At 47.3% G+C, this 23,284-nt stretch overlaps 1 protein-coding gene across 1 annotated transcript; it reads right to left on the bottom strand.

Moving 5' to 3' along the window:
* Positions 1–7,055: 7,055 nt before the first annotated feature.
* Positions 7,056–19,256, bottom strand: SDR9C7 (short chain dehydrogenase/reductase family 9C member 7). The gene is made up of 4 exons (XM_010990975.3): positions 18,477–19,256; positions 14,526–14,784; positions 13,694–13,857; positions 7,056–7,986 (listed from the first exon to the last, which is right to left on the bottom strand). Exons 1-4 carry the CDS (start codon positions 18,775–18,777, stop codon positions 7,769–7,771), a joined length of 942 nt encoding a protein of 313 aa, XP_010989277.1. The 5' UTR covers positions 18,778–19,256; the 3' UTR covers positions 7,056–7,768.
* Positions 19,257–23,284: the final 4,028 nt, after the last annotated feature.

The following is a 23,284-nucleotide window of genomic DNA, read 5'->3' as shown; positions in this document are numbered from 1 at the left end:
TAGAGATGGTCAAGTCAATCAAATCCATACTTATCACTATTTTGAATTAGTTTTGGGAACAGTCTATAACTATCTGGTATTTTAAGTGGAGGCACACCTCAGAGATACTGCAGGTTCAGTTCGAGACACCACAACAATGCAGATATGACAGCAAAGCAAGTCACACAAATTTTTGGGTTTCCCAGTGCGTAAAAAATTATGTTTAACAGAGGAGGCAAGAATATACAATGGAGAAAAAATAGCTTCTTTGACAAGTGGTGTTGGGAAAGCTGGACAGCTGTAGAAAACTCCCTCACACCATACACAAAATTGAGCTCCAAATGTCTTAAAGGCTTACACATAAGACAAGACACCATAAATCTCCTTGAAGAGAACATAGGCAAAACATTCTCTGATGTAAATTGTAGCAATGTTTTCCTAGGGCACTCTACCGAAGCGATAGAAACAAAAGCAAAAATTAACAAATGGGACCTAATTAAACTTACAAGCTTTTGCACAGCAAAGGAAACCATAAACAAAACAAAAGACAACATACAGAATGGGAGAAAATATTGGCAAATGATGCAACTGACAAGGGCTTAATTGCCAAAATACAAAAACAGCTCATACAACTCAATAACAAAAAAACAGACAACTCAATCAAAAAATGGACAGAAGATCTAAACAAATATTTCTCCAATGAAGACATACAAATGGCCAATAGGCACATGAAAAAATACTCAATATTACTAGTTATCAGAGAAATGCAAATTAAAACTACTATGAGGTATCATCTCACACCAGTCAGAATGGCCATCATTCAAAAGTCCACAAATGATAAATGATGGAGAGGCTGTGGGGAAAAGGGAGCCCTCCTACACTGCTGGTGGGAATGTAGTTTGGTGCAGCCACTGTGGAAAACAGTACGGAGATTCCTTAAAAAACTGAAAATAAGGGACAGACTAGGATTTCAAAATGTAGAATACATAAACAAGATTATATTGTATGGCACAGGGAAATATATACAAGATCTTGTGGTAGCTCACAGTGAAAAAAAATGTCACGATGAATATATGTATGTTCATGTATAACTGAAAAATTGTGCTCTACACTGGAATTTGACACAACATTGTAAAATGACTATAACTCAATAAAAATATGTTAAAAAAAAAACTGAAAATAGACTTACCCTATGATCCAGCAATCCCACTCCTGGGCATATATCTGGAGGGAACTCTAATTCAAAAAGATACATGTACCCCAATGTTCATAGCAGCAATATTTACAATAGCCAAGACATGGAAGCAACCTAAATGTCCATTGACAGATGACTGGATAAAGAAGCTGTGGTATATTTATATAATGGAATGCTACTCTGCCATAAAAAAATAATAAAATAATGCCATTTGCAGCAACATGGATGGACCTGGAGATCGTCATTCTAAGCGAAGTAAGCCAGAAAGAGAAAGAAAAATGCCATGTGATATCACTCATATGTGGAATCTAAAAAAAACAAAACAAAACATAAGGACATTAATGAACCCATCTACAAAATGGAAATAGCCTCGCAAACATAGTAAACAATCTTATGGTTACCGGGGGAAAGGGAGTGGGAAGGGATAAACTGAGGAGTTTGAGATTTGCAAATGTTAGCCACTATATATAAAAATAGATTAAAAAAACAAATTTCTTCTATATAGCACAGGGAACTATAATCAATATCTTGTAACAACCTTTAATGAAAAAGAATATGAAAATGAATATATGTATACATGTGCTTGACTGGAACATTATGCTGTACACTAGAAATTGACACATTGTAACTGACTATACCTCAATTTTAAAAAAAAAGAGCACATTTTATAACTAGATAGTGTCTCTCTCTCACCAGTAGGCTGGTGTCATCTTGTGGGGCCAGTACTTGGAATAAGAGGACATCTAGATTAAGAGAAATATATTTAAACCATACTTCTGTCTCCCACACACTCCTTTACCCACTGGGTAGCTGCAGCAACGCTGTCTTGGTGACATCCAGGGTCACCATCTCCAGCCTATCTGATATCTGGCCCCTCAGCTGCTGGGCCCCCTTCTCTGTCAGATACTCAGCCAGTACCCTCAAGCCTCACAGGTCCAGCTGTCTGGCCAGCAGTTTCCCAAAGCCTGAGTCACATGTCACGATTAAGTCATGGTTGTCTTGGAAGTGGCTCACCCATCACTGGCCTCTCCAGATATCAGCGCAGAAGATGGCAGAATTGCATGGGGAGGGGGCTCCTCCTCCACCTTCAGTAGAAGGAGAAATTCAGATCGCTCCTTTCCTGGCAACCTTGGAAGAGCTGGTATTTTTCTTCTTACTACAAAGCCCTCTGAAATGACTCTTGAGTGGAGTCTCAATTCTGCCTTTGAAAAGTGTTTACTTGCAGTTCATATTCATCTCCAGGTTGAAACTTATCCTTGACTATCAAACAAATGCACAGTTTTTAAAATCTTCACTCCTCCTGTTCTGTCAGAAATTCCAAAAGGAACATTTTGCTATTGTTCCAAATTTGGCATTAAAATTCTCTGTATCCTTTCATACTGGTCTGGATGCAGTATCTACACTGTTGTCGTTCAAGAATGTCTCAAACAAGCCACTGTGGAAAACAGTGTGGAGATTCCTCAAAAGACTAGGAAAAGACTTACGATATGACCCAGGAATCCCGCTCCTGGGCATATATCCAGAAGGAACCCTACTTCAAAAAGACACCTGCTTCCCAATGTTCATAGCAGCACTATTTACAATAGCCAAGACATGGAAACAGCCTAAATGTCCATCAACGGATGACTGGATAAAGAAGATGTGGTATATTTATTCAATGGAATACTATTCAGCCATAAAAACCAACAACATAATGCCATTTACAGCAACATGGCTGTCCCTGGAGAATGTCATTCTAAGTGAAGTAAGCCAGAAAGAGAAAGAAAAATACCATATGAGATCACTCATATGTGGAATCTTAAAAAAAAAAACCAAAAAACCAAACATAAATACAAAACAGAAACAGACTCATAGACATAGAATACAACTTGTGGTTGCCAAGGGGAGGGGGGTGGGAAGAGATAGACTGGGAGTTCAAAATTTATAGATACTGACAGGCATATGTAGAATAGATAAACAAGATTATACTGTATAGCACAGGGAAATATATACAAGATCTTGTGGTAGCTCACAGCGAAAAAAATGAGACAATGAATATATGTATGTTCATAATATATGTAATGTTCATGTATAACAGAAAAATTGTGCTCTACACTGGAATTTGACACAACATTTTAAAATGACTATAACTCAATTAAAAAAATGTTAAAAAAAAAAAAAAAAGAATGTCACAAACAATCTGGCCAGGCAATAGCTCAGTGACCAGCCAACCCCATTTTACCCTGAATGGTGCTCTGTCCTCCCACCTCCCTTCACTTTTGGGTTGAGGTTCATTGGCAAGCAGACAGCTGAGGCTCAAGTGAAAGGCAGGCATGTCCCATAGGAGAAAAGGAGGCCCATGGAAGACAGAGGCTCCCTCTTTTCACAGGGAAAGAGCTCAAAGAGAGGCCCAAGCAAGGCTGGTTAGAACAGGTTCAGAAGGTTCATGGAAGCAGAAGCAAGCCACATCATACCTGCTGGCCCGAAAACCCTACTGCAAATGCGCGTGTACAGAGATGCTCCCCAGGATGAAATAAAGCGATGATGTGTTCAAAGAACAGGATTTGGAACTAGAAGGACCTGCTCTGCCAGTTACTCTTAAGATATGTAATTATCCAATCTCCCTCATTAAAGTTGAATAATAATATCCTTCTTTGTTGTGAATATTAAAGAGCTTAGAAGAATGCCTGGCATGCAGTAAGCACTGTGTGTTGGCTATTGTGGTGTACAGTGAGCTGCAAGGGCTGGAACCCTGACCCCGCCATTTGTTAGCTGTGTAATTTATGGAAATTACTTAATATTTTTGAGTCTTGGTTTCCTTCTCTGTAAAACCCACATGGCTTGCTGCAGAGATTAAGTAGATTATATATGGAAAGCAATAGGCACAGTGCTTGCAACTGAATAGACGTCCAACAAATGCCAGTTATTCTGATTTCTGTAATTGTATTATCACATCTCTCTCATCATCTCTAGTCTTGCTTCTCTTGTACCCCTCCAGTCCAGTTCATTCCAATTCATTCCTCAGTGGCAGCAAAAGTGATCTTCTTTAAAAGTAAGTAGCCTCAAAACAACGCTATCATGATCATTATAGGCTGTCTGGAGCCAGGGCTGAGGGGAGGGAGGATGAACTGCAAATGGGCACTGGGGAACGTCCTGGGATGAGAGAGATGTTCTGTATTTTGACTGCTGGTGGGTGCACAGGTGTATTCATATGTCAGAACTCATCAAACTTTACAACTTAAAGGATGAATTTTGTTATATAAATTTTACCTCAATAACATTGAATTAAAAAAAAAAAAAAAAAGGAAGCAGTTTCCCTGGTCTTCTACTGCATTACTACGTTTTCTCTTTTCCATGGCATTGACCAGTGTATAAAATTATTTCATTCATTTCTTTCTGTCTATTGCCCAACTCCTCCCCCTACCAGAACACAAACCCTTTGAAGGCAAGGGCTTCTTGTCTGTCTTGTCCACCACTATAACTTCAGCATCTGGCACTATGCCTGGAACATAGTAAGAGCACAATAAATTCTTCTTGACAGACTAACTGATTAAAATTCTTCAGTGGTTTTACCTCCAAATTATATACTGGTTTCATCCATTCTCATCACCCCCACTCTACTACTTTAACCCAGGGCGCCATCATTTCTTGCCTGGATTATGCAATGGCTTCCTTGGGGGTCTTCTTGCTTCCACCATTGCCCCCTCATTCCACAGAGCCCTACAGTGACCTCTTACCAATTTAAATCAAGTTACATTACTTCCTTGCTTAAAAAATGTGGAGACAATTTAAGGGGCCAAATAAATGAATAAGAGAAGGAAAAGCAATTTAAAACTCTAGGAAAATACAAAAGCTATACAAGAAAAGTTATGATCCGAATACAAAATAAACTAAAATGTACAACTGGCGCAGATACACATCTCAGTCCACAAATTCAGGAACTACCTCAACTATTAATGGTGGGGTAGGAGACTGGCCCTCAGTGCAAAAAGTTGAGTCTTCTATCTGCATAGATTACCTCTTAAATGTTCTGCTGTCGCAGTCTACATGACCTTTCTATCTGGTGAGCCTCACTTGCCTTCCTGCCACGGTGCGACATGGAGGTCACTCAGAGTTTCACCTGCCTACACGTACAATGTAGCTGGGACTCTCCTGAGTCTTGTCACCTCCTGATGTACTTGCAAAAAGTGAGCCCTGGGCCCTCCTGCTCTGGAAGCTCCAAACCTTACCCTATTCTCTCATCAGAATTCACCAGCGTGACTCTCTGTCCTAGGGGAAAGGCCCTGCTTCTCTGAGGCATTGTATACACCCACAAGTCACATTCCCTTTTGCTTCTTTCCTTAAATCCTATAATTTCTCTAAAGATATTAAGGCTGGGAGAAGTGAAATCTGGAAGAACTACAGGAAATACTTTTTTTCTGTTCTGTTAAATATCTCACTCTAGGTAAAGAAGCACCAAGTCGGTCCCCTACTTGAGAGGGGAAGTGGGAAATAGGAAACCAAGGAGCAATGAAAATATGTAAATTAATATCCCAAAATATTACCTAGCCATAGGTAGTATGGCTACTCCTCCTAGTAAATTTTTGTGTCTTCAACAAAGAAAATTTATTTTTGACTTAGATTTAACCTTCTTAATAGCATGGACTCTGAGTTTTGAATTTTCCAGGGCAAAGGGCACCGTAACTGACTCTCCAGCATTCCCATTCTGTCCCGTGATTAATCTAAATAATTCATGGCAATTTACCCCCTTGTCAGTGATTGGTTCATGGGTGGACAAACCTAAGCCAATTTGGGTCAATGAGATTCAAGGAAAGCCCTGGTGAGGACTCTGGGAAAGAAACTTCCTCAATCTTTAGTGTCATGGAAAGATAGGTTCTTTCTTCTCCTGTGAGTTGTGAATGAGGAAACACAGAGTTCCCATTGCCACTGGCAGTCATGCCACAACAATAAAGGTGGCTGAATTTAGGATAAAGACTAAACTATGAATAGCAGAGCAAAGAAACGGAAAGCTGATGTAGTTCTCATTCAGCTATGGGGTCCTACCCCAACTCTTTCTTTGTTGTTTAAGCCAATGTGAATTGATTTTTTGTTGCTTGCTGCTCGGTGCATCCTACCCGACATAAAACTTGGTGCCAGGGATAGAAGTGATGCAAATAACAACAGACTTAGTGGGGTTGTTTGGTGGCCCCCAAAAGGGAAGTCCACGTCCTAATCCTTGGAATCTACGAATGTTACCTTATTTGGAAAAGGGGTCTTTTGTAGATGTAAATAAGTTACATTTTATTATTTTCAAGCTCAACTGAATGTTGAGAGATACAAATTAAAGACATTTTAATTAAAAAAATTCATATCTGACCATTTCTCAAAATCAAAAGTCTTTTCAATAGAACTTTATATGGCTCAGAAGTTTGTGGGTTGAAAAAAAACAATTTAGTTCATGATTTATTTCACAATGTTACTAATTTCAGAAATTTCTCCCCCTATAACTAAAGCCTTAGTCTGAGAGTCTGACCACCTGAGCTCTGCCATGGCCGCTACATTGGGGAGCCTCAGGTAACTCACTTCTTCCTCTGAGCGTTACTGACTTCTGTGGAACGATCAGCAGTTCCCAGGTGCCCAGGTGCCTCAGAACCATCTAGGTTCTTGTCACTAATAAAGATTTCTGGGCCCTATCCCAAGCCTAATGTATCAGATTTTCTAACACTGAGGCCCAGGAATCTGTGTTTTAATTAACCAGATGATTATGATAGACGGCCAAATTTGGGAACTGCTGAATTAGATAATATCCATGGTTCCTCACAGCTCTAAAAATTTGATTTTTTTTTCTGATATCTGTTTCTTCTATCACTGCCTTATCTCTGCTACTAGATATTGCGCTAATAAACAAAAACAAAACCACAAATTAAAGAGTAAAAAACCAAGACCATGATTCAATCATCTTTATATCCTTCCAGCACCTACACAATACCTGGTGTGTAGCAGGCACTCAACAAATACTTGAAGAATTAATCAATGATAATTAAATAAATGAATGTTATTTCATGTGAATTCCAATCACCTATGGATAGAGAAATCCATAAAAGAGAGAGAAAATACAATTATAAACTTTTGCCTGATATAATCTTGCACTCCGTTTTCTGCATACTCCAAATAATGGGTTATGTGAATGAGGTTAATGCATATTTGGAGACACAACAGAAAAGTGGTTCAGCTCTCCTGGGGTGGATTACCCCACCAAGGTTCCCAGTGGCGGTGACAATGGAGAGAGGCTCACGGTCCAGCAGGAGCTAGTTTTCCTCTCCTTGACGTTTCCAGGTCTGGAGAAAGCCATATCCTAACAGGGTGACAGATGCTCTTGGGGCCATGCTTCAGGTCTTTGAACCTGCAAAGACCACCTCAAGTTTCTGTGAGGCCCCAGTGAGTGGAACGAGGCATTCATCTTCTGTTAGAAGTTACCCAGAAATTCACCAGCAGCGAGTAGGGTGTCAGCCAAGCAGAGCGTCCCCCAAGAACATCTGGTACAACCTTTGTGACCCAACAGTGCCTTCTCTCCCCCTCCACTATACTCCGCTCCCTCCTCTATACTCCACTGACCACCCCTTGGGCTTCCCCTGCTCAGACGCTGTCTGCTGGCTTTGGAAGGTACCGGCTCAGGATGAAGTCTGTCACAGGGGTGGGCAACTTAGCCAAGGGGAGGTAGAGGAGTTTGGCATCCAGGCCGGGGTTGTAGCGGATGCGAGGGCTCCGGGAAACAATGGCATGTTCCATGCTGTTGGTGACTTCTCTGATCCTTGGCTCTGCCGACTGCGCCACGTTTCTTACCTTGGCAGTATCTGTTTGAAGGTACAAGAAGGGGAAAAAATCAAAGACTCTAGTACTCTTCATTAAAGATGGCTTCTTCTGAATTCCATCCAAGCTCCCTTTCTATTAGATCACTGATCTAACACTTCAGGAAGATCTCACAGTCTCCGGGTTGTCCCTTACACAAACACCCTGTAAATAATCTCATTTCTATTTCGAGTCCAACAATTATGTATTGAATTCCTACTATTGCATTAGACTAGCAATGAGAGGAACTGTGCCCCGTTCTGCCACTTATTACCAGTTATTAGTTGTGTGACCTTGAGCTTAAACTGTCATCATCTATAAAATGCGTATAATAATATCTGCTCTAGAGAATGACAAAGATGAATCCTAGCAGGGCAGACAGTGGAGGAGAGAGGATAGAAAGCAAATACATGTAAGTGCATAGAAAAAATTGGAAGGAAACAAGAAAGAGGGAGACATAGGTACCCGTTTAGCTCGTCACGAGGAAGAACATGGACCTTGCCTCTGGGCATCGAGGAAACGTTTGCACTATCGTGAGAATTAAGCAAAATGAAGTCTATGAAATAGCAGGGATCAGGCTTTGCCACTTGGTATGGATCCAATAGTCCTAGTTCCTCCCTAGGAAGAAAGAGGACTAAAAGGTGAATATAGCGTAGCTTCCCCAGCAGGAATGAGATAAAGAAGGAAGCTTGGCAGGTGGCTGTGTTGCTCCGAAGCCTTGGTAACCAAACCAGGCTCGAGTCCAGGCCTGTGAAGACAAGAATACTTTGTCCAGTTCACATGCCTATCCCGGTGACCCTGCTTGCTGCTTCACTGGGAACGTGTGTTTGTTAGATTGCTAATAACTAGCCACATCCAATATGGTTCTATTTGGGGCATAGCCAAAAATCACTCCAAGATACCTGCCCTGGCCCCAGGGTTCACGAGCCAGGGGCCTGTTTGGTTGGCCACAAGAACTTGCTAGAGTTTGTGTCCAGTGGTGCTATATATGATTACTCCTGAATATTTCTTCAGTCTGACTCCACAGCACTCGGCACCCCCACCCCCCAAACACTACCCCACATACACACACACTTCCCACAATGACCAAGACCTTTAACTTCATGCCTTTCTCATTCCTTTGCTGGGTTTCTGTGGCTGCTTCCCAGCTGGTCTCATAGCTCCTCCTTATCCTTCCCACGCACACAAATCTGATCAGGTGACTTCAGAGCCATGTGAAAGGCTCTCCGAAGGCCGCCAGGATGACAGCCTCACTTCTCAGTGGAGCATCAGAGCCTTTTCTGATCTGACTCCTGATGTCTCCCAGCCTCGTCCCTCAACCCCACCCCCCATGCTTCACTCGGGCTGGGCTGGTCATCGCAAGGACAGCTAAGGTTTGTTGAGCTCTTATTAAGTGGCTGAGCGGAGTACTTTACATTCTTGTTCAGTCCTCCTCACAGCCCTCAAGAGAGGGATCCTTGTACTTGACTGTGAAGGAACAAGTGTAGAGAGCTGTGTAACATGGTTAGAGGGACAGCTGTAATTTACACCTCGAATCCACACCGCCTTCGAAAGCACACGGTGCCGTCAGGTCTCCAAACTGCTGCTCCTGCTCTTCCCTCTGTGGGAAACACCTGCCACCTTTTCCCCCTTTGGTGATCTCCTCTTCATCCTTCAGAACTCACTAAGGCATCAACGGTCACCTCTGTGAAGGCTCCTGTGACAGCAGAAGTAAGTCCCTGCACAGCTGCTTTGTTTTGTATGCATGCCTGCTGTTGGACAATTCTCCGTGTGGCCTTGCACCTGCTCTCGGATCTCCCCTGCCAGATTCCCAGAGATCTTGTCTCGTCTGTGTATCCCAGGAAACACTAGAAAAACTGAAGTGAAAATTAGAGTCTGATCACTTGGAAAATTTTTAATCTTAAAGTAGTAAATGTCTGCCTAAAATTTTCCTCTGAAATTATGGAGTGGGCTACAGGGGAATCTGCCTACTGTATTTTGTAAACCCAATCCTTACTATTCTTCAAAAGGGCAGCATCAGCTTTTTGACAGCAGTTTCTGGAGGAAGTTTTGCCTTCTACATATTCTTTCATGGACCTCACTAAGGGCTCTACAACTTCCGCCTCATTTTGCCACTTTACTTAGAAAATGCCTTTGTGAGGTTCCCAAACACCAGCTGAACCTTCGTTTCACCCCAGCCTCATAGTGGCCCCATAAATCATCTGGGTTACCCTTTGCTAAGGGCGAGTTTTAAGGGGATCTCACAGAGGACATATATTATAACCCCTGACCCTTCCGACATCTATTCCTTTTGTTTAGAGTAACAGCTACAGATTTCTCTCTGGGGATCCATGCCGCTCCCATTCGGAGTCCTTTGGTCTGGGCAGAGCACATGACCCACACTGAGCCAATTAGATCTTCACATTCCCCTAGGCACAGTGATGGAATCAGGATGGAGTACATCCTGCAGTTCCCTCTGCCCCTGCCATCACTGGCCCACCAATTCAGAGTAAGTCTTGGACCTTTTTGGGGAGCTACTGGAAAGGATTATCCTGGGAAGAGATGAGGAGGTGCTGCAGCCAAGGGACCCTCATAGAGGAGAGAGCTTGTGAGACTGGAGCCATGATAAAAGAAGCAGAACCAAGAAATAAGGTGAAACCAGGTCCTAACAACATCCTTTGTGGACTGGATCAGGCTGTGCCTGAAGCCCATATCCTTGAACATTTTAGTTGTGTCAAGAAATTCCTTTTCTGTTTAAGTAATTTGGGTTGGCTTTTCTGTCACTTGTAACCAAGAACGTCCCAACTGATGTAAACCCTTAGTACTTTTTTCTCCTCACAGAATTCTAATATGCCCAAAACTATAAGATTACTTTCCCCAAGGAATACTTCTCCAAAGGCTTTTCCCTGACTCTTCCCTAAATCAATGAAAGAATGATGCCTCCATCTACCAGGTTCCCTGCACTATACCTAGCATTCATCCTGGATTGCTTCTTCTCCCTCTGGGGACCAACAAGCCTAATATACACCTGGCAGCTATCAACTTCTTTCCATCCCCTCTGCTTCTCTCTAGTCCAAACCACTGACATGTCTAGCCTGGAATACTGCAGCAACCAGAGCAGTCTTTCCCAGTCACAAGTCAGATCACATCCTTCCTCCTCAGTGTGCCTTGAAGCTCTAGTTTACCCTGTGTCTCCTCTGCTCCCCTGCACTGTTCGCCTACACTGCTCCCCACCCTCTGGCATCTTTAAATTCCTCTAAAGAGTTTCCTGCCTCAGGGCCTTCCTGAAAAAACTTACCTGCATATTTCCCCTTTCTACTTTCCAGCACTGCCTGACTAATTCTTCGTCAGAGTCAGAAGACCTGCTTCTTTCAGAGAAGCCCTCCCTACACCATAAGCTAAACTGGGGCCCTACTCCTAACCCCATTCTTTTCTCATAGCCCTGTGTTTCTTCTCTGCACAGTGCTTATCCACATTTGTCATTAGACATGTCTGTTTTCATTAAGGTCTGTCTCCTCCACTGGGCCGAAAGCTACAGGCAGCCGGCTGTGTGCCCGGCTGCTTTGTCCACTGTCAGCCCCACCCAGTGCCTGGCATGTAGTAGGCTCTCAATAAAATGTGCATTAACTGGACACATGGCTGTCATGGTTTTGGTATCTTGGCTTTCTACTCTGTTGTATGAGATCCAAGACAGCATGTCACTGAAATAAGCACCCCCGCCACCCAGGACATTTAGACACCTGCCAGGAATTTGACTGAGTGGTTACATTTAGCTCATCCAGATTTTCTGGGTATGTTTTAAAATTCATCACTTTGGAATGTGGATGAATACTAGCTAAGAATCTCTCTTTGCAACACAAGAACTTAGAGCTTTCAGGCACCAATGTAATAGAGAAAAGGAGGTCACGCTCTGTCTAAGGGAAGATAAAAACAACAGACTTTTAGATCAAATTGTTATTACCAGGAAGGAGATAATGTTCTAAGCACTTCATATATATTGACTCATTCCTTCTCATAACCCATTGCAGATGAGAAAACTGAGTGACTGGCCCAAGGCAAGCAAGGGAGCTGAAATTTACACTCAGACAGCCTAGTTTCAGTGTCTAAGAGCTTAACCACGACAGGAAAGTGTCTCTTGAGGACACTGATGGAAGCCGAATAAAAGAGAGGGGAAAAGACTCCGGGTCAGACCGCGGCTGAGAGCCTGGCGGCTTCACTCCGCCCAAGGGGTCCTCCTGAGCCAGCAGAGTGCCAGCCGCCCACCCCACCCCCATTTCTGCCCCACACAAGGGCAGCCGCAGGGGTGGCCCTGAGGGGCTGCTCTCCCTCCAGGCTCTTGGAGCCAGAGAAATGGAGAGAACTATGGAGTCTCACGGATGGCTCATCCTCTCCTGAAACCAGATGGCTCTGCCTCGGGACTAGGCGCTCTGAGAACGTGGGGCCTTCTGGCCCTCCCAGGGGGCTTCTCTCTCCTACCACAAGGCGGACCAGGCCCTCCCCCGCTGCGCCTGCAGGCCACGCGCCCTCTCGTTCCCCCACGGCTGGGGCGCCACGCATCCCTCGAACTGGAAGAACCGCACCGGAAGAACCGCACCGTTTGGGACAGTACAGTCGGCAGCTGTGATGTCCCTCCAGCGCTCTCGAAAAACACCTGAGAGTCAAAGGAGGCCCTTAGCTCCAGGAGAAGCAGAGCTGCCTAAAGCTCCTTCCTTGCAAATCCTCGCGCGCGCTTCTTTTCCTCCTGACTGGTTAGCACTGAGTGTGTGCAGGATACTCCACATACAGTAATCCTCACAGCAGCCCCGTGAGGTAGGCACTATCATTATGAGGTAGACTGAGACCTGGGACCCTCTACTGCGGTGCTTGCACCTGGACAGATGCCTCCTGGAGCAGCAGAATACAAAGACAATGGAAGGGGACTGAAAATAACTGCACACATGCGCCCTTGGAACAAAGTAGGAACAACAAGATACAAAAATGCCAAAACCCAACTGCCCTTCTGAGTCGCCCAGAGCAAAAGCAGAGTACCGTGCACAATCCCTGCACGCGGCCTCCCCAAGGGGGTGGGCCGACCACCTAGGCCACCCCTCCCCCCTTCCCTGCTGCGGTGGCGGTGGCCCGACCCACCTCGTCCCTTTTCAGGCACCAGCTCAACACTTCTTCCTGGAGCGAACAAGGACACCTGTTACTCGTTTTCAGTCCCTCATGCTGCAGCACGAGTTCCAGTAAAGCCTTGCCTGATTTCCTCATTTGGCCTCTTATCAATTTCTACTGATTAAGGAGTCCAAGGACTCTGGCTGGTAACAATTAGCTCCATTTTATAGATGAAAAAACTAAGGCATGCAGTGACTAGGGAACATTCCCAAAGTCTCCTAGCCCCTCGGTGGCAGAGCCAGGATTCAAACCCAGGCAGTCTGGCTCAAGCAGCTGTGCTCTTTATAATTTCTCTGTACTCACATCAGTGCATTTTCACCTGAGTCCCCTGCACACTGATGTTCGGGGGCCAGGGGTGGGCAGCATTCCTGGGCCGCATCTCTCCAAACACCCCCACCTCCCCGCAGCTATGGTTCTGCCACTCCCCGCAGTTCTCAAACCCCAACTATGCCACCAGCTGTGTGGCCTTGGACTCATAACCCCTACCAGCCTCCATCCCATCATCTGTAAAAGTGGATCAGTGACCCCCAAGGCCTCCCCATCCCCCTCAAAGACCCCTTTCCCTCCTGGGACACTCACAGTTACGGAAGTACTCCTCGCCATAGCTCTCGCGCGTCTCCTGGGGCAGGCGCTTCCATAGCTTGCGCACATGCCCCTCCAGGCCCTCCTTGCCCAGAATGGATGTCCGGTAGTTCCCTGGCTCAATGATGCAGACTTTCACCCCGAAGTAGTGGAGCTCACGCCTGGGAAAGAAGAGCTGGACTCAGTCTGGGCCTCCACCATGACAAAGGATCATCAGGGAAAGTCACTTCTGACACCTCTAAAGGAGCCAATCTCCCCTTGGAGATCAGGAGCCTGGAGATGCTCCCTCCACCCCTGCACCAGGCCGGGCTCTGCATGCAAATAAGCCCTTCTCCAAGCCTATTTCCGGGCAATTCACAATAGGCAAGCCCAGCCGGGAGGTAGTTCCAGAGAATCTAGACCTGAGAAGCCTTGCTCTCACCCGGTCCCTCCCACTCAGCCCCACCCCAACACCCAGGTGGCAAAGGAGCGATGGGGTCTGTGCAAGCCCTGCATCCTCCCTAGGGCCACCCACGGCATGTCTGCTCCCAGGCTGCTCTGTCTGTCTGGGGGACTGTGCCTCCTAGTTCCACAAGCCCAGACAGGGTGTTGTTCATTCTGGGGCAGCTCAAGGGAAGGCTGCCCATCACCGCCCCACTGCTTCTCTCATCCCTTCTTCTCTGGGCCCTCGGGGAAGGCCCCCTGAGGTCTAGTCTTCCTCCTGCTACTGTTTCAGCATCTTCTCTCCAGAACTCCCCTGCCCACAGGGTGCCCTCACCCAGCCGTCTCTTCCTGAAGTGAAACCCCCAGGACTGCCACCCGGAGTCGTTTGGCACCAGAGCCCAGTCACCTGATGCTGTCAGAGAAGGCCTCGACGCCGAACTTGGAGACACAGTAGCCGCCACCAATGACGGCCACACGACCACCAGAGCTGGACATATTGATGACCCTGCCCCGGGCTTTCTTGACCATGGGCAGCATATGGAGGGTCACATCGATCAGTCCCACCAGGTTCACATTGATCACCTTCACAAAGTCCTCTTTGGTCAGCCATTCATTGGGGCCACCGGGCAGGCCCACACCAGCATTGTTCACCAGGGCCCAGAGGCCTGGGGGGCGAGATGGAGGGAGAGAGAACCACACAGAAATCAGCAGTGTCTCTGGAAAAGGGCCAGGGTCCACTACCCACCAGCTCAGGGCTGCTGAGTGTGACTGAGCATGTACACAAGGAACAAGACAGCCAGGCTGGGGGTGTGGGGTGGGGCGCTGTGACAGCCCAAAGGAACATGTGCCTTTTACTAACTGGTTTTCCCTAAAGGGGCACTTTTTCTGATGCACATAGTCTGCCAGCTGACTGGGCCCTGTACCAGCTATAATCCAGACTTTAGCTAACAGCATCCAAGCTGTTAGCTCTGGGACGAGAGATCTCATTTTCACACCAATGAATTAATGTTTGAATTCCTTCCCACATTGTGCTTCCCCCTCCCTACTCACCTGAATATAAGAAACCAACTCCACTTTACGTCACCAAAATCACTCCATTCATTCATTCATCCACTCACACATTCATGCATGCATGCATCTATTCTCTGTCAGTTACAGAGGAATGCGCTAGACACACAAAATGAACAAAACAGGGTCTTATCCCTCAAGGAGCTCACAAACCAGAGGAGAAATAAGTAATAATTACAAACAAATATATAAAATATTTAAATAAAATAATTATAGAAAAATGTGGAAAAGGCTCTCTTTAAGATATTTAAATTGAGTTGGTATAAATGGAGAGAAATAATGCTATGCATCGTCTTTCAGCTCTGCAGGGGCCAGGCTTGAAGAGCCTCAAGTTCTAGTCCTGATTCTACCTCCAGCCTTGGACAAGTCATTTTCCCTCCCTGGATCTTAGGTCTTTTGTTGACTGGATTAGAGCAGTTGTTTCCAGCCTGTGGTTTGCCGTCCTCAGAGCTTTCCAGGCTGAACCCCAGAAACTGCTGAGGAAGGGAGATGCAGGAGAACCTCAGCTTTCATTTGTTTAACATATTGGCTTCCAGGTAAAATTCCACTTGGGGGAGGGGCTCGGGGTCCTTCCCTTCCCCTCCCCCATCCCACCACCCTGCCTTGGACTCCGTAGCCTCAGGATACTTTTTCAGGCAATTCTGGATGTAAACACTAATCATGGTTCACTCCTTCCCCAAGGCCTGGGGTCCCCACACAGGCTGTGTCCCCACCCTATCTTCCTGCTCTACAATTAGCGAGACCCCAGGAGACCAGCTGGCAGGACTCAGAACCTTCCCAGCTAGCGGGGACCCTCTTGTCTTACAGTGGGGGAAATGAGCTCCTGAGACCCAGACTGTAAAACTTGAGTGGTCTCCGCCCGTGGAGAAGGGACACAGTTGCTGCTATCTCTGATCATCCTTGGTAAATAGTTTGGTCTGCTGGTGATCCAGGACAACCTTGATTTTCTTTCTGCAAAGAGCAGCTAGAGAACTTTCAGAGCAGGGCAAACAGCTTTAGGGCTGTGTCAACTTGTCATGCCCTGGGACTCTCAGGGGCATCAAAAAAGCAAGTAAAAACCCCTTCCCCCACCATTTCCCAGTGCTTCTTAGACCAGCGGCCCACCAGAGAGGTCCCCATACTAGTCCCTGGAATCCGGGAATATGGGGGGTTACATGGGAAAGAGGAATTAAGGTAGCCGATGAAATTAAAATTGCTAAGCAGCTGACCTTGCAATGGGACGATTTTCCTGGATTAGCCTGATGAGCCCAATATAATCACAAAGGTCTTTCTAAGTGGAAGAGGTGTCAGAGCAGGCAGAGAGCTAGATGTGAGCAGAGAAAGGGGGACACAGACCAAATGGCAGGAACTGGGCAGCAAGGAGGGGCACAGGCCAAATGCAGGAAACCACACATCATGTAAGCACCGGGGGTCCCTGGGCAGAGAAAGAAAAGCAGGAACCTTTGGGCTAATAAGGGGCCACACCTTTTGGCCTGGAGACCAACAAAGAAAGGTGAGAAAAGGCAGGAATTTTCAGTGCCCATATGTAACCTTTTGCTCATTATGCCCTCATGTCAATAAAATTAGCCTTGCAGGTCAGAAGTCCCCATCATGCAGCAATGCCATGACACTTCCGATCCAGACTAATAAGGACAAAATTCCCTCCTCCCTTTGGGAAGGTGGAGTTGGGATAATAATCAGGAAATATGACCCCAAGCTCTTCCCTCCTCAATGAGTATTCCACCCATTCATTTTTACACCCTATGTAACTAACTTACCAAAGAAACTCAGGGCAGCCGCTCCCCTGAGCCTGCCCGCTCTCCCCTTGACAGTGTACTCTCCATCTTTTAATAAATCCTCACTTTACTTTTTTTAACCACTACGTCTTGCCTCTGAATCCTTTCTGGGACGGGACAAGAACCTGGAACACCGGTTGTATCTACCGGCAACAGAGGCAACCAGAAGACAGAGAACCAGAGAGATGGCAACATGAAAACGACTCAGCCCATCCTTGCTGGCCTTGAAAATGGAAGAAGAGGGTAGTGAGCCAAGGAATGCAGGCAGCCTCTAGAAGCTGGAAAAGGCAAAGAAATGGATTCTTCCCTTGATTTTCGCCCATGGAGACCGTTTGGGACTTCTGACTTCCAGAACTATTTGTGCTGTTTCAAGCCACTAAGTTTGCATGAATTTATTACAGCAGCAAGAGGAAACTCACATACCTAATGAGTCATTAACACAAGTGGCTCAAGGCCGAATGTAGGACACTGGGCGGAGGCAGCCTGTTGAAGAAAGAAATTCACCTTGCTGAATTATTCATTCCTTAGTTTATTCAACAAATACTTACTGAGTCCCTCACTAGATGCCAGACACTGATCTAAGTACTACGGATATGTAGTAAATAAAAGAGATAAAATGTTCTGCCCCTACCCCTGGAAGCTTTATTCTGGTGGGAGAGATAGACAATAAATGAGAAAAATAAGTAAAATATATGGAACATTGTTCTAGTGGCAAATGCCAAGGAGCAGAATAACGAAGGGAGTGACCGTCTGCCTCTCCTGGACCCCCGAGCTCTCCTGCCCCGACCTGTGTGCACAGACCCCAGGGTGGTTCCCTTAGGAGTCAGGCCTTCTCCCAGGCTGCTGCTTCTGCAACAGAGCCACCTGCTCCTCCCATTCCTGCACCTACATTCTGGGTGTGGGTAGCTCCCCGGGCAGGTTCCCAAGCAGCCCTAGCCCAGCCCTAATCCACAGCCTCCTTTCCCAGTAAGAGCAGCCACTCTGATGTGGACACCTACCCTGAGGTCGACCCAAAATCCATCATGGTGTGAGGAATAGGACAGATTCCTCCCCTGCTGTCTAGCCTGACACAATCTAGGAGAGCTCAGGGAGTCCAACTTCCTGTTCCCGCTCCCGTCTTCCCAGCCTGATCCCAACAAGAAATATGCTAACATTTCTGTAGGAGCTGATGGTTAGGACCACTGAAGCCCCAGAGATGCAACTCCATCTTTAAAGGTTTGGACATTCAGAACACAAGTTCCCTCCCTGACCTCCTATTGCAACCCCCACCTCTGCCATCCCTATTAGTTTTGGGGAGAGAAAACTTCCCTGGGAAATCACCTCTTCATGCAGGCAGACCAAACCAGGCAGACCAGCAGCTCCAGTCCTGCTGAGCTACAGCCCCAGCCCCTTTCTCTACATCATCTCTCCACCCTATCTCAACAACAGGGTCCCTAATAACTGTCAGATGCCTGTGGGAGAAAGAGGAGGAAAAAAGACAAACTGAGAAAACCAAAGAAGGCAGTTCATCCCACCTTGCTCACCCACTTGGTCCCTCACCCACTGGGCCGCCGCCCGGATGCTCTCAGTCTTGGTGACATCCAGCAGTGTGGTCTGCAGCCGGTAGGCAGTATCCTGCCGAAGCTTCCAGGCCCCCTCCTCAGTATAGCAAGCAGCCAGCACCCGCATACCCCGATCAACCAGCTGCCTGGCCAGGAGGTTCCCGAAGCCAGAGTCACAGCCTGTGATGAAGACATACTTGTCCGAGAGGTTGCAGACCAGATTGCAGTTCTTGAACCAGCGGTACATGAAGGAGAGGCCCGTGTCAGCCGCCATAGGGCAGTGGGGAGGTGATGGCCGAGAAGAATCAGGCTCAGGAAACAGTGAGAGAGGCTGGTCCTCTGAGCCCCAGTTTGCTGGAACCCGCTGAGAAGAGCTCTCCTCCCTTCCACTGCTGCCAACAGATGCACTGTCCCTGCGTAAACCACTCTGATTTTTATAGGTGGACGCATCAGCACAACCAATTAGCCTAGCTGCAAGAAATTCAAGTCCAACCTGAAGCTTTGTCACTTCAGACAGCCCTAGTGGTTGCCTCTTTCTCTCCTCTAGGCCTGACAGGTGAAGGTGCCAAGGATGGGAAAAACCCCAGTGGGGATGTTGGTGCTGAGAGGTGGCTTGCCTGGGTGGTCTGAGCAGAGGAAAGGAAAAGGAGGACTCAGCCCAGAGAACCTCCCCGGAAATCCTCCACCTCTAGCCCAGGGGTCAAAATCCTTTGTTATGAATGCAGGCATGTAAATAAACTTAATTTTTATTTTCAGTGGAAAAATTAAGAAAAATTCATTCATGTAAAACAAACAGAATGGGGTTTGTGCCCTCCAGCCGCCAAGAGAAGTGAATCCCAGGTTATCAGCACTTTGAAATTCTCTGCCCTTAGGTGAGTCTCCATTACAAGAGATGATGAGAAGTAAAGGGTCTCCCCCAGAGTGCATGTGCCTCTATTATCCTGAGGTCAGAGGCAGCAGACCCTCCTATAAGGGAGGCTGGTTGTTTGAGGCCCCAACTCCCAGAAAGCAGAAAGCCCTGAGGGGCTCAGGGCCTGGGTCCTTGGGAGGTCATACTCAGGTCACCAACAAGAAGCCCTCACTGCACTCCAAGCGGGCCCAGCATCCCACCACCCAGCAACCAGGCAAATGGAGGGACTCCACTGGGCATTTTCTTCTACGTCCAGGACCAGGCACATTCTAGGTGATCTGCTGAGCTAAGGAGCCTGATGGTGCGGTGTGGGGAGGATGTCAGTGGAAGGAAAGGTTTGTTAAGTCAGCTGACACAGTGGCTAATGGAATGTGAAGAGGGAAAGAAGGCCAGGAGTCAAAGTGATTCTAAGGTATGGGGCTGATGGCAGGTAGAACCACAGGTGGCAGGAGAAGTCAGGAGAATTGAGGATTCTGATATGAACAGTCTGATTGAGACTGGTGTCCAGCTGGATGATGAAGGTGGGTTACGAGTTCCCTGGGCAGCTGCAGGAAGGGCCTGGGGCTGAGTCCTTGGCTCTGAGAGGGGATGACACGTGGGAGGAGCAGAGAACTGGGGCCAGAGACTTGGAAAATTCTCAGGGTCAGGACGTGGGGGAAAAAGAGAGATTCTAGGCAAAGGGGCAAAGAACTCACAGAAACGTAGAAGGGAAGCTGATAAGGAAAAGGAAGCAAGGAAATGAGACAGAGGGGTGAGCCAGGAGGCACCACACCCAGGATTGCATAAAATGTTGGACAGAATGGTGCTGGAGTCTATCACTGTTCTTTGGATTAAACCTCTAGGGTCAGCATTCCTCAGGAAGAGCCTGGTCACCAGCTCGTCCTGAGGGACTCAGGACCAACTGCCTACACCTTCCCTTCTAGAGGATCTGACGCAAAAATGGGACCACAAAGTTCTCTAGAGTGAAGGGACAAGGATGCATCTCCATGCTCCACTAGCTACCGAGACTGGGCAGCTCCAGAATCAGATAAAGCAAGTGTCACCTTGGGAAACCTTGGAGAGTCTGGCCGTTCTGTACAAGGGTGGTAGGATTTGTGAGGCAGGGTGTCGCTTCATGAACCCAGCCCTGGGGAGCAGACCCAAAGCCTGTAGGCTGTGGAGGTGGGACGTGGAGGCGGGAGGTGGAGGCTAACCTGACCTACTTCATACCCACCCCAAGGCACAGCACCGCCTACAGTCAGTCTGGGAGGCCACTCAGAATCCTGCCTCCTGGGTGGGTGAACAAGGAAGTCTCAGCTGAGAGAAGTCAGACAATGTTCCTCAAGAGTTGAGTCAGACTAGGACTGTCCCAGCTCTTGAGAAGAGAGGTGAGAGCCAAGGGCTAGCTCTAGATCTGAAAAAGAATGACTTGGAACTGCCCCAGCACAGGTCTGGGCCTGACTTACCATCTCATGGGCCTCTCTGCTGACTGCAGGTGGCAATCCCTGGACTCAAACTCCCAACATCAGAAAACTCAGGCCATGGAATGGGGGATGGGAGGGCCGCAGGACCACACAGAAGGCTCTCCTCCTAGGACTGAGGATGCTGCCACTCCAATGGCTGGCCTCTCTTTGGCTGTTGGGTCAGGCTGGTGGTTGTGCATCCCCAAGCCCTCTCCACAGGTGTTTTCCGTGGAGAACGGGGACTTTGCCTCCTCCAGGCAATTTTCATCCCATGGGATAAGGAAACCCAGCACACACCCTGAGGAGGCGAAGAGAGGCAGAGCAGGTGAGGCTGAGCCCCTGCTCACACCCTCCAAAAAGTGTAGATCCCTCAGGCTGGCAGGAGGCTCATGAGGCTCAGAGCCTTGAGACGCTGCTCAAGGAAGAGGGCACAGGCGTGTTCTATTGGAGTCCTGTTCCTCAGCCACAAATCTAGGCCCCTTCTTCCTAACATCCCCAGAGTCTCAGGAGAAGCTTGGAGCAGAGATTAGAAGGAAGGGGAGCTACGTGACCTTAGAGATGAGAAGATCTCTCTCTCTACCCTATTTCCCTCCTCATGAGCATCCCCAAGCATCATGCCCTCACACGGCACCCAACCTGACCCCACAAATACCCCTGTCTTGACTTCACAGGGCCCTGGCAGGCCTCGGGGAGCTCAAGTCAACCATGACATCCACCAGGAAGGAGGGCATGTAGCTCGTGGGGAGGGAGATGAGCTTGACATCCCAGCCAGGTGAGTATCAGACGCGTGGGAGGCAGGTGGTCAGAGCATGTCTGTGCAGTCCATGACTAAGCACAGAGAATCAACTTGCAATGTTTCAAAATACTTTATTATTTTGATGTCTGTTCAGGATGAGAGAGTTGCCTTATATACTTCCACATCCCTCCTCTCCAATTCACAGCTCTAATATGGGAAGAAAGCTTCAAATAATTCCTGGCCACCCCCTACCCCAAACCCATCCAAATCTCCCAAGAAGTGCCCAAATTTTTCCCACAGGAACAACTGTTCCACACTAAGTGACCTCTGGCCATATTTCTGAGAATATCTGATACATATTGGATGTTGCTACAAACATTAGAAACCTAAGCACATGAAAACCAGCTGCTCTAATGTCAGTTTGCCATGACTCCATGGATATCGTCCCTCTAAGGCTTCAGTTTCCTCCCAAAATACAAGGGGTTTGTATGAGACGGTGGTGCTCGGGTCTACAAGGCCTAGATCCTTTCCTTAGGTCACCAGTTGACCACACAGGACCTGGGGGTGGAGCTCATGTCCCCATTGCGTGGGGCAGTCAGAGCCTGGAGAATGGACCTGAGACTGGAGGAGGTACAAATGATGGACCCAGGCTACCAGAGAAATGATTGCTTCTCTCCCCAAGGTCCATGGCTCACTCACCTGCTGCTAAGAACGTCTCCCCTTGAGTTCTTGGACCTCTGGGATGGACCAGTACAATGCTGCCCGTAAGCCCCCCAAAACATCTCAGGGCTGGTCATATTGGTCTTACAGTAACCAGACTCAGTCATAGCCACGTCATCCCAGAGTAGGAGAGCGCCCGTCTGCTAGCCAAGAGGCAGAGGGGCAAGGTCTTCAGCCACCACGGGAGCCAAACAAAATCAATAAAACCTCACCGCAGACTGGGGTGGGTAAGCTTGAAAGGTCAGGGAGTTGTGAAGCACAGCAGCCAAGGAGAGAAAACTTATGATGGCGGTTACTGCTTCTGTATAGAGTTTGAATATTTTTTGAAATATTTCACATACGTGTGCTTATCAGCTCTAAATCCTACCAGCTGTGCTGCTCAGCGCCACTTATATGCTGTCTCCTCCTATTCCCCTCACATCCATCCAATCACCGGAGTTTCCCACCTTACCTCCTCCACACTCCTCCTCCCCTCTTCTGTTCTAGTCAACAACCTGGCCACCGGTCAGCTGGGTTATTGTAACTGTCCTCTAAGGAGCATCTCCCTACCTACGGTCTCAGCGGCCCCACATTCTGAGCCATCCTCTGCTCTGCAGCCAGTAGGTTCTCTAGAGGTTTATTCAATTATTGTAGCTCCTCTGATAAAAGTCCTTCCATGGGGTTCCATCGGAAACAGCATAATGATCCATAGTCTGCCTGGGATCCACAGCCCTCCATAAGCCCACTCGTTCATTTCTGCCTGCCCCTGGGGGACCCCACAGCATAAGTGGTCAACCATTACTCATCCTGGGCCTAGGCTGACACCATCCCCTCACTCAGAAAGTCTTCCCACTCTACTTCGTCAGGTTGCCAGGTTCCCAAGTTCAGTTCTTCAATCCTCAGCTCAGTCCCTATCTCCCAGACCCTCCCCTCATTCTGCTGCCTACCAAGGCCACCATGGCTAACTTAGTTAGGGATAAGGGATGGTCATAAG

Source organism: Camelus dromedarius, chromosome 11 (genome assembly GCF_036321535.1).
Source record: "Camelus dromedarius isolate mCamDro1 chromosome 11, mCamDro1.pat, whole genome shotgun sequence".
Taxonomy (NCBI): Eukaryota; Metazoa; Chordata; class Mammalia; order Artiodactyla; family Camelidae; genus Camelus; species Camelus dromedarius.
The sequence above is the reverse complement of the archived record's forward strand: the minus strand, read 5'-3'. Positions and strand labels throughout refer to the sequence as shown.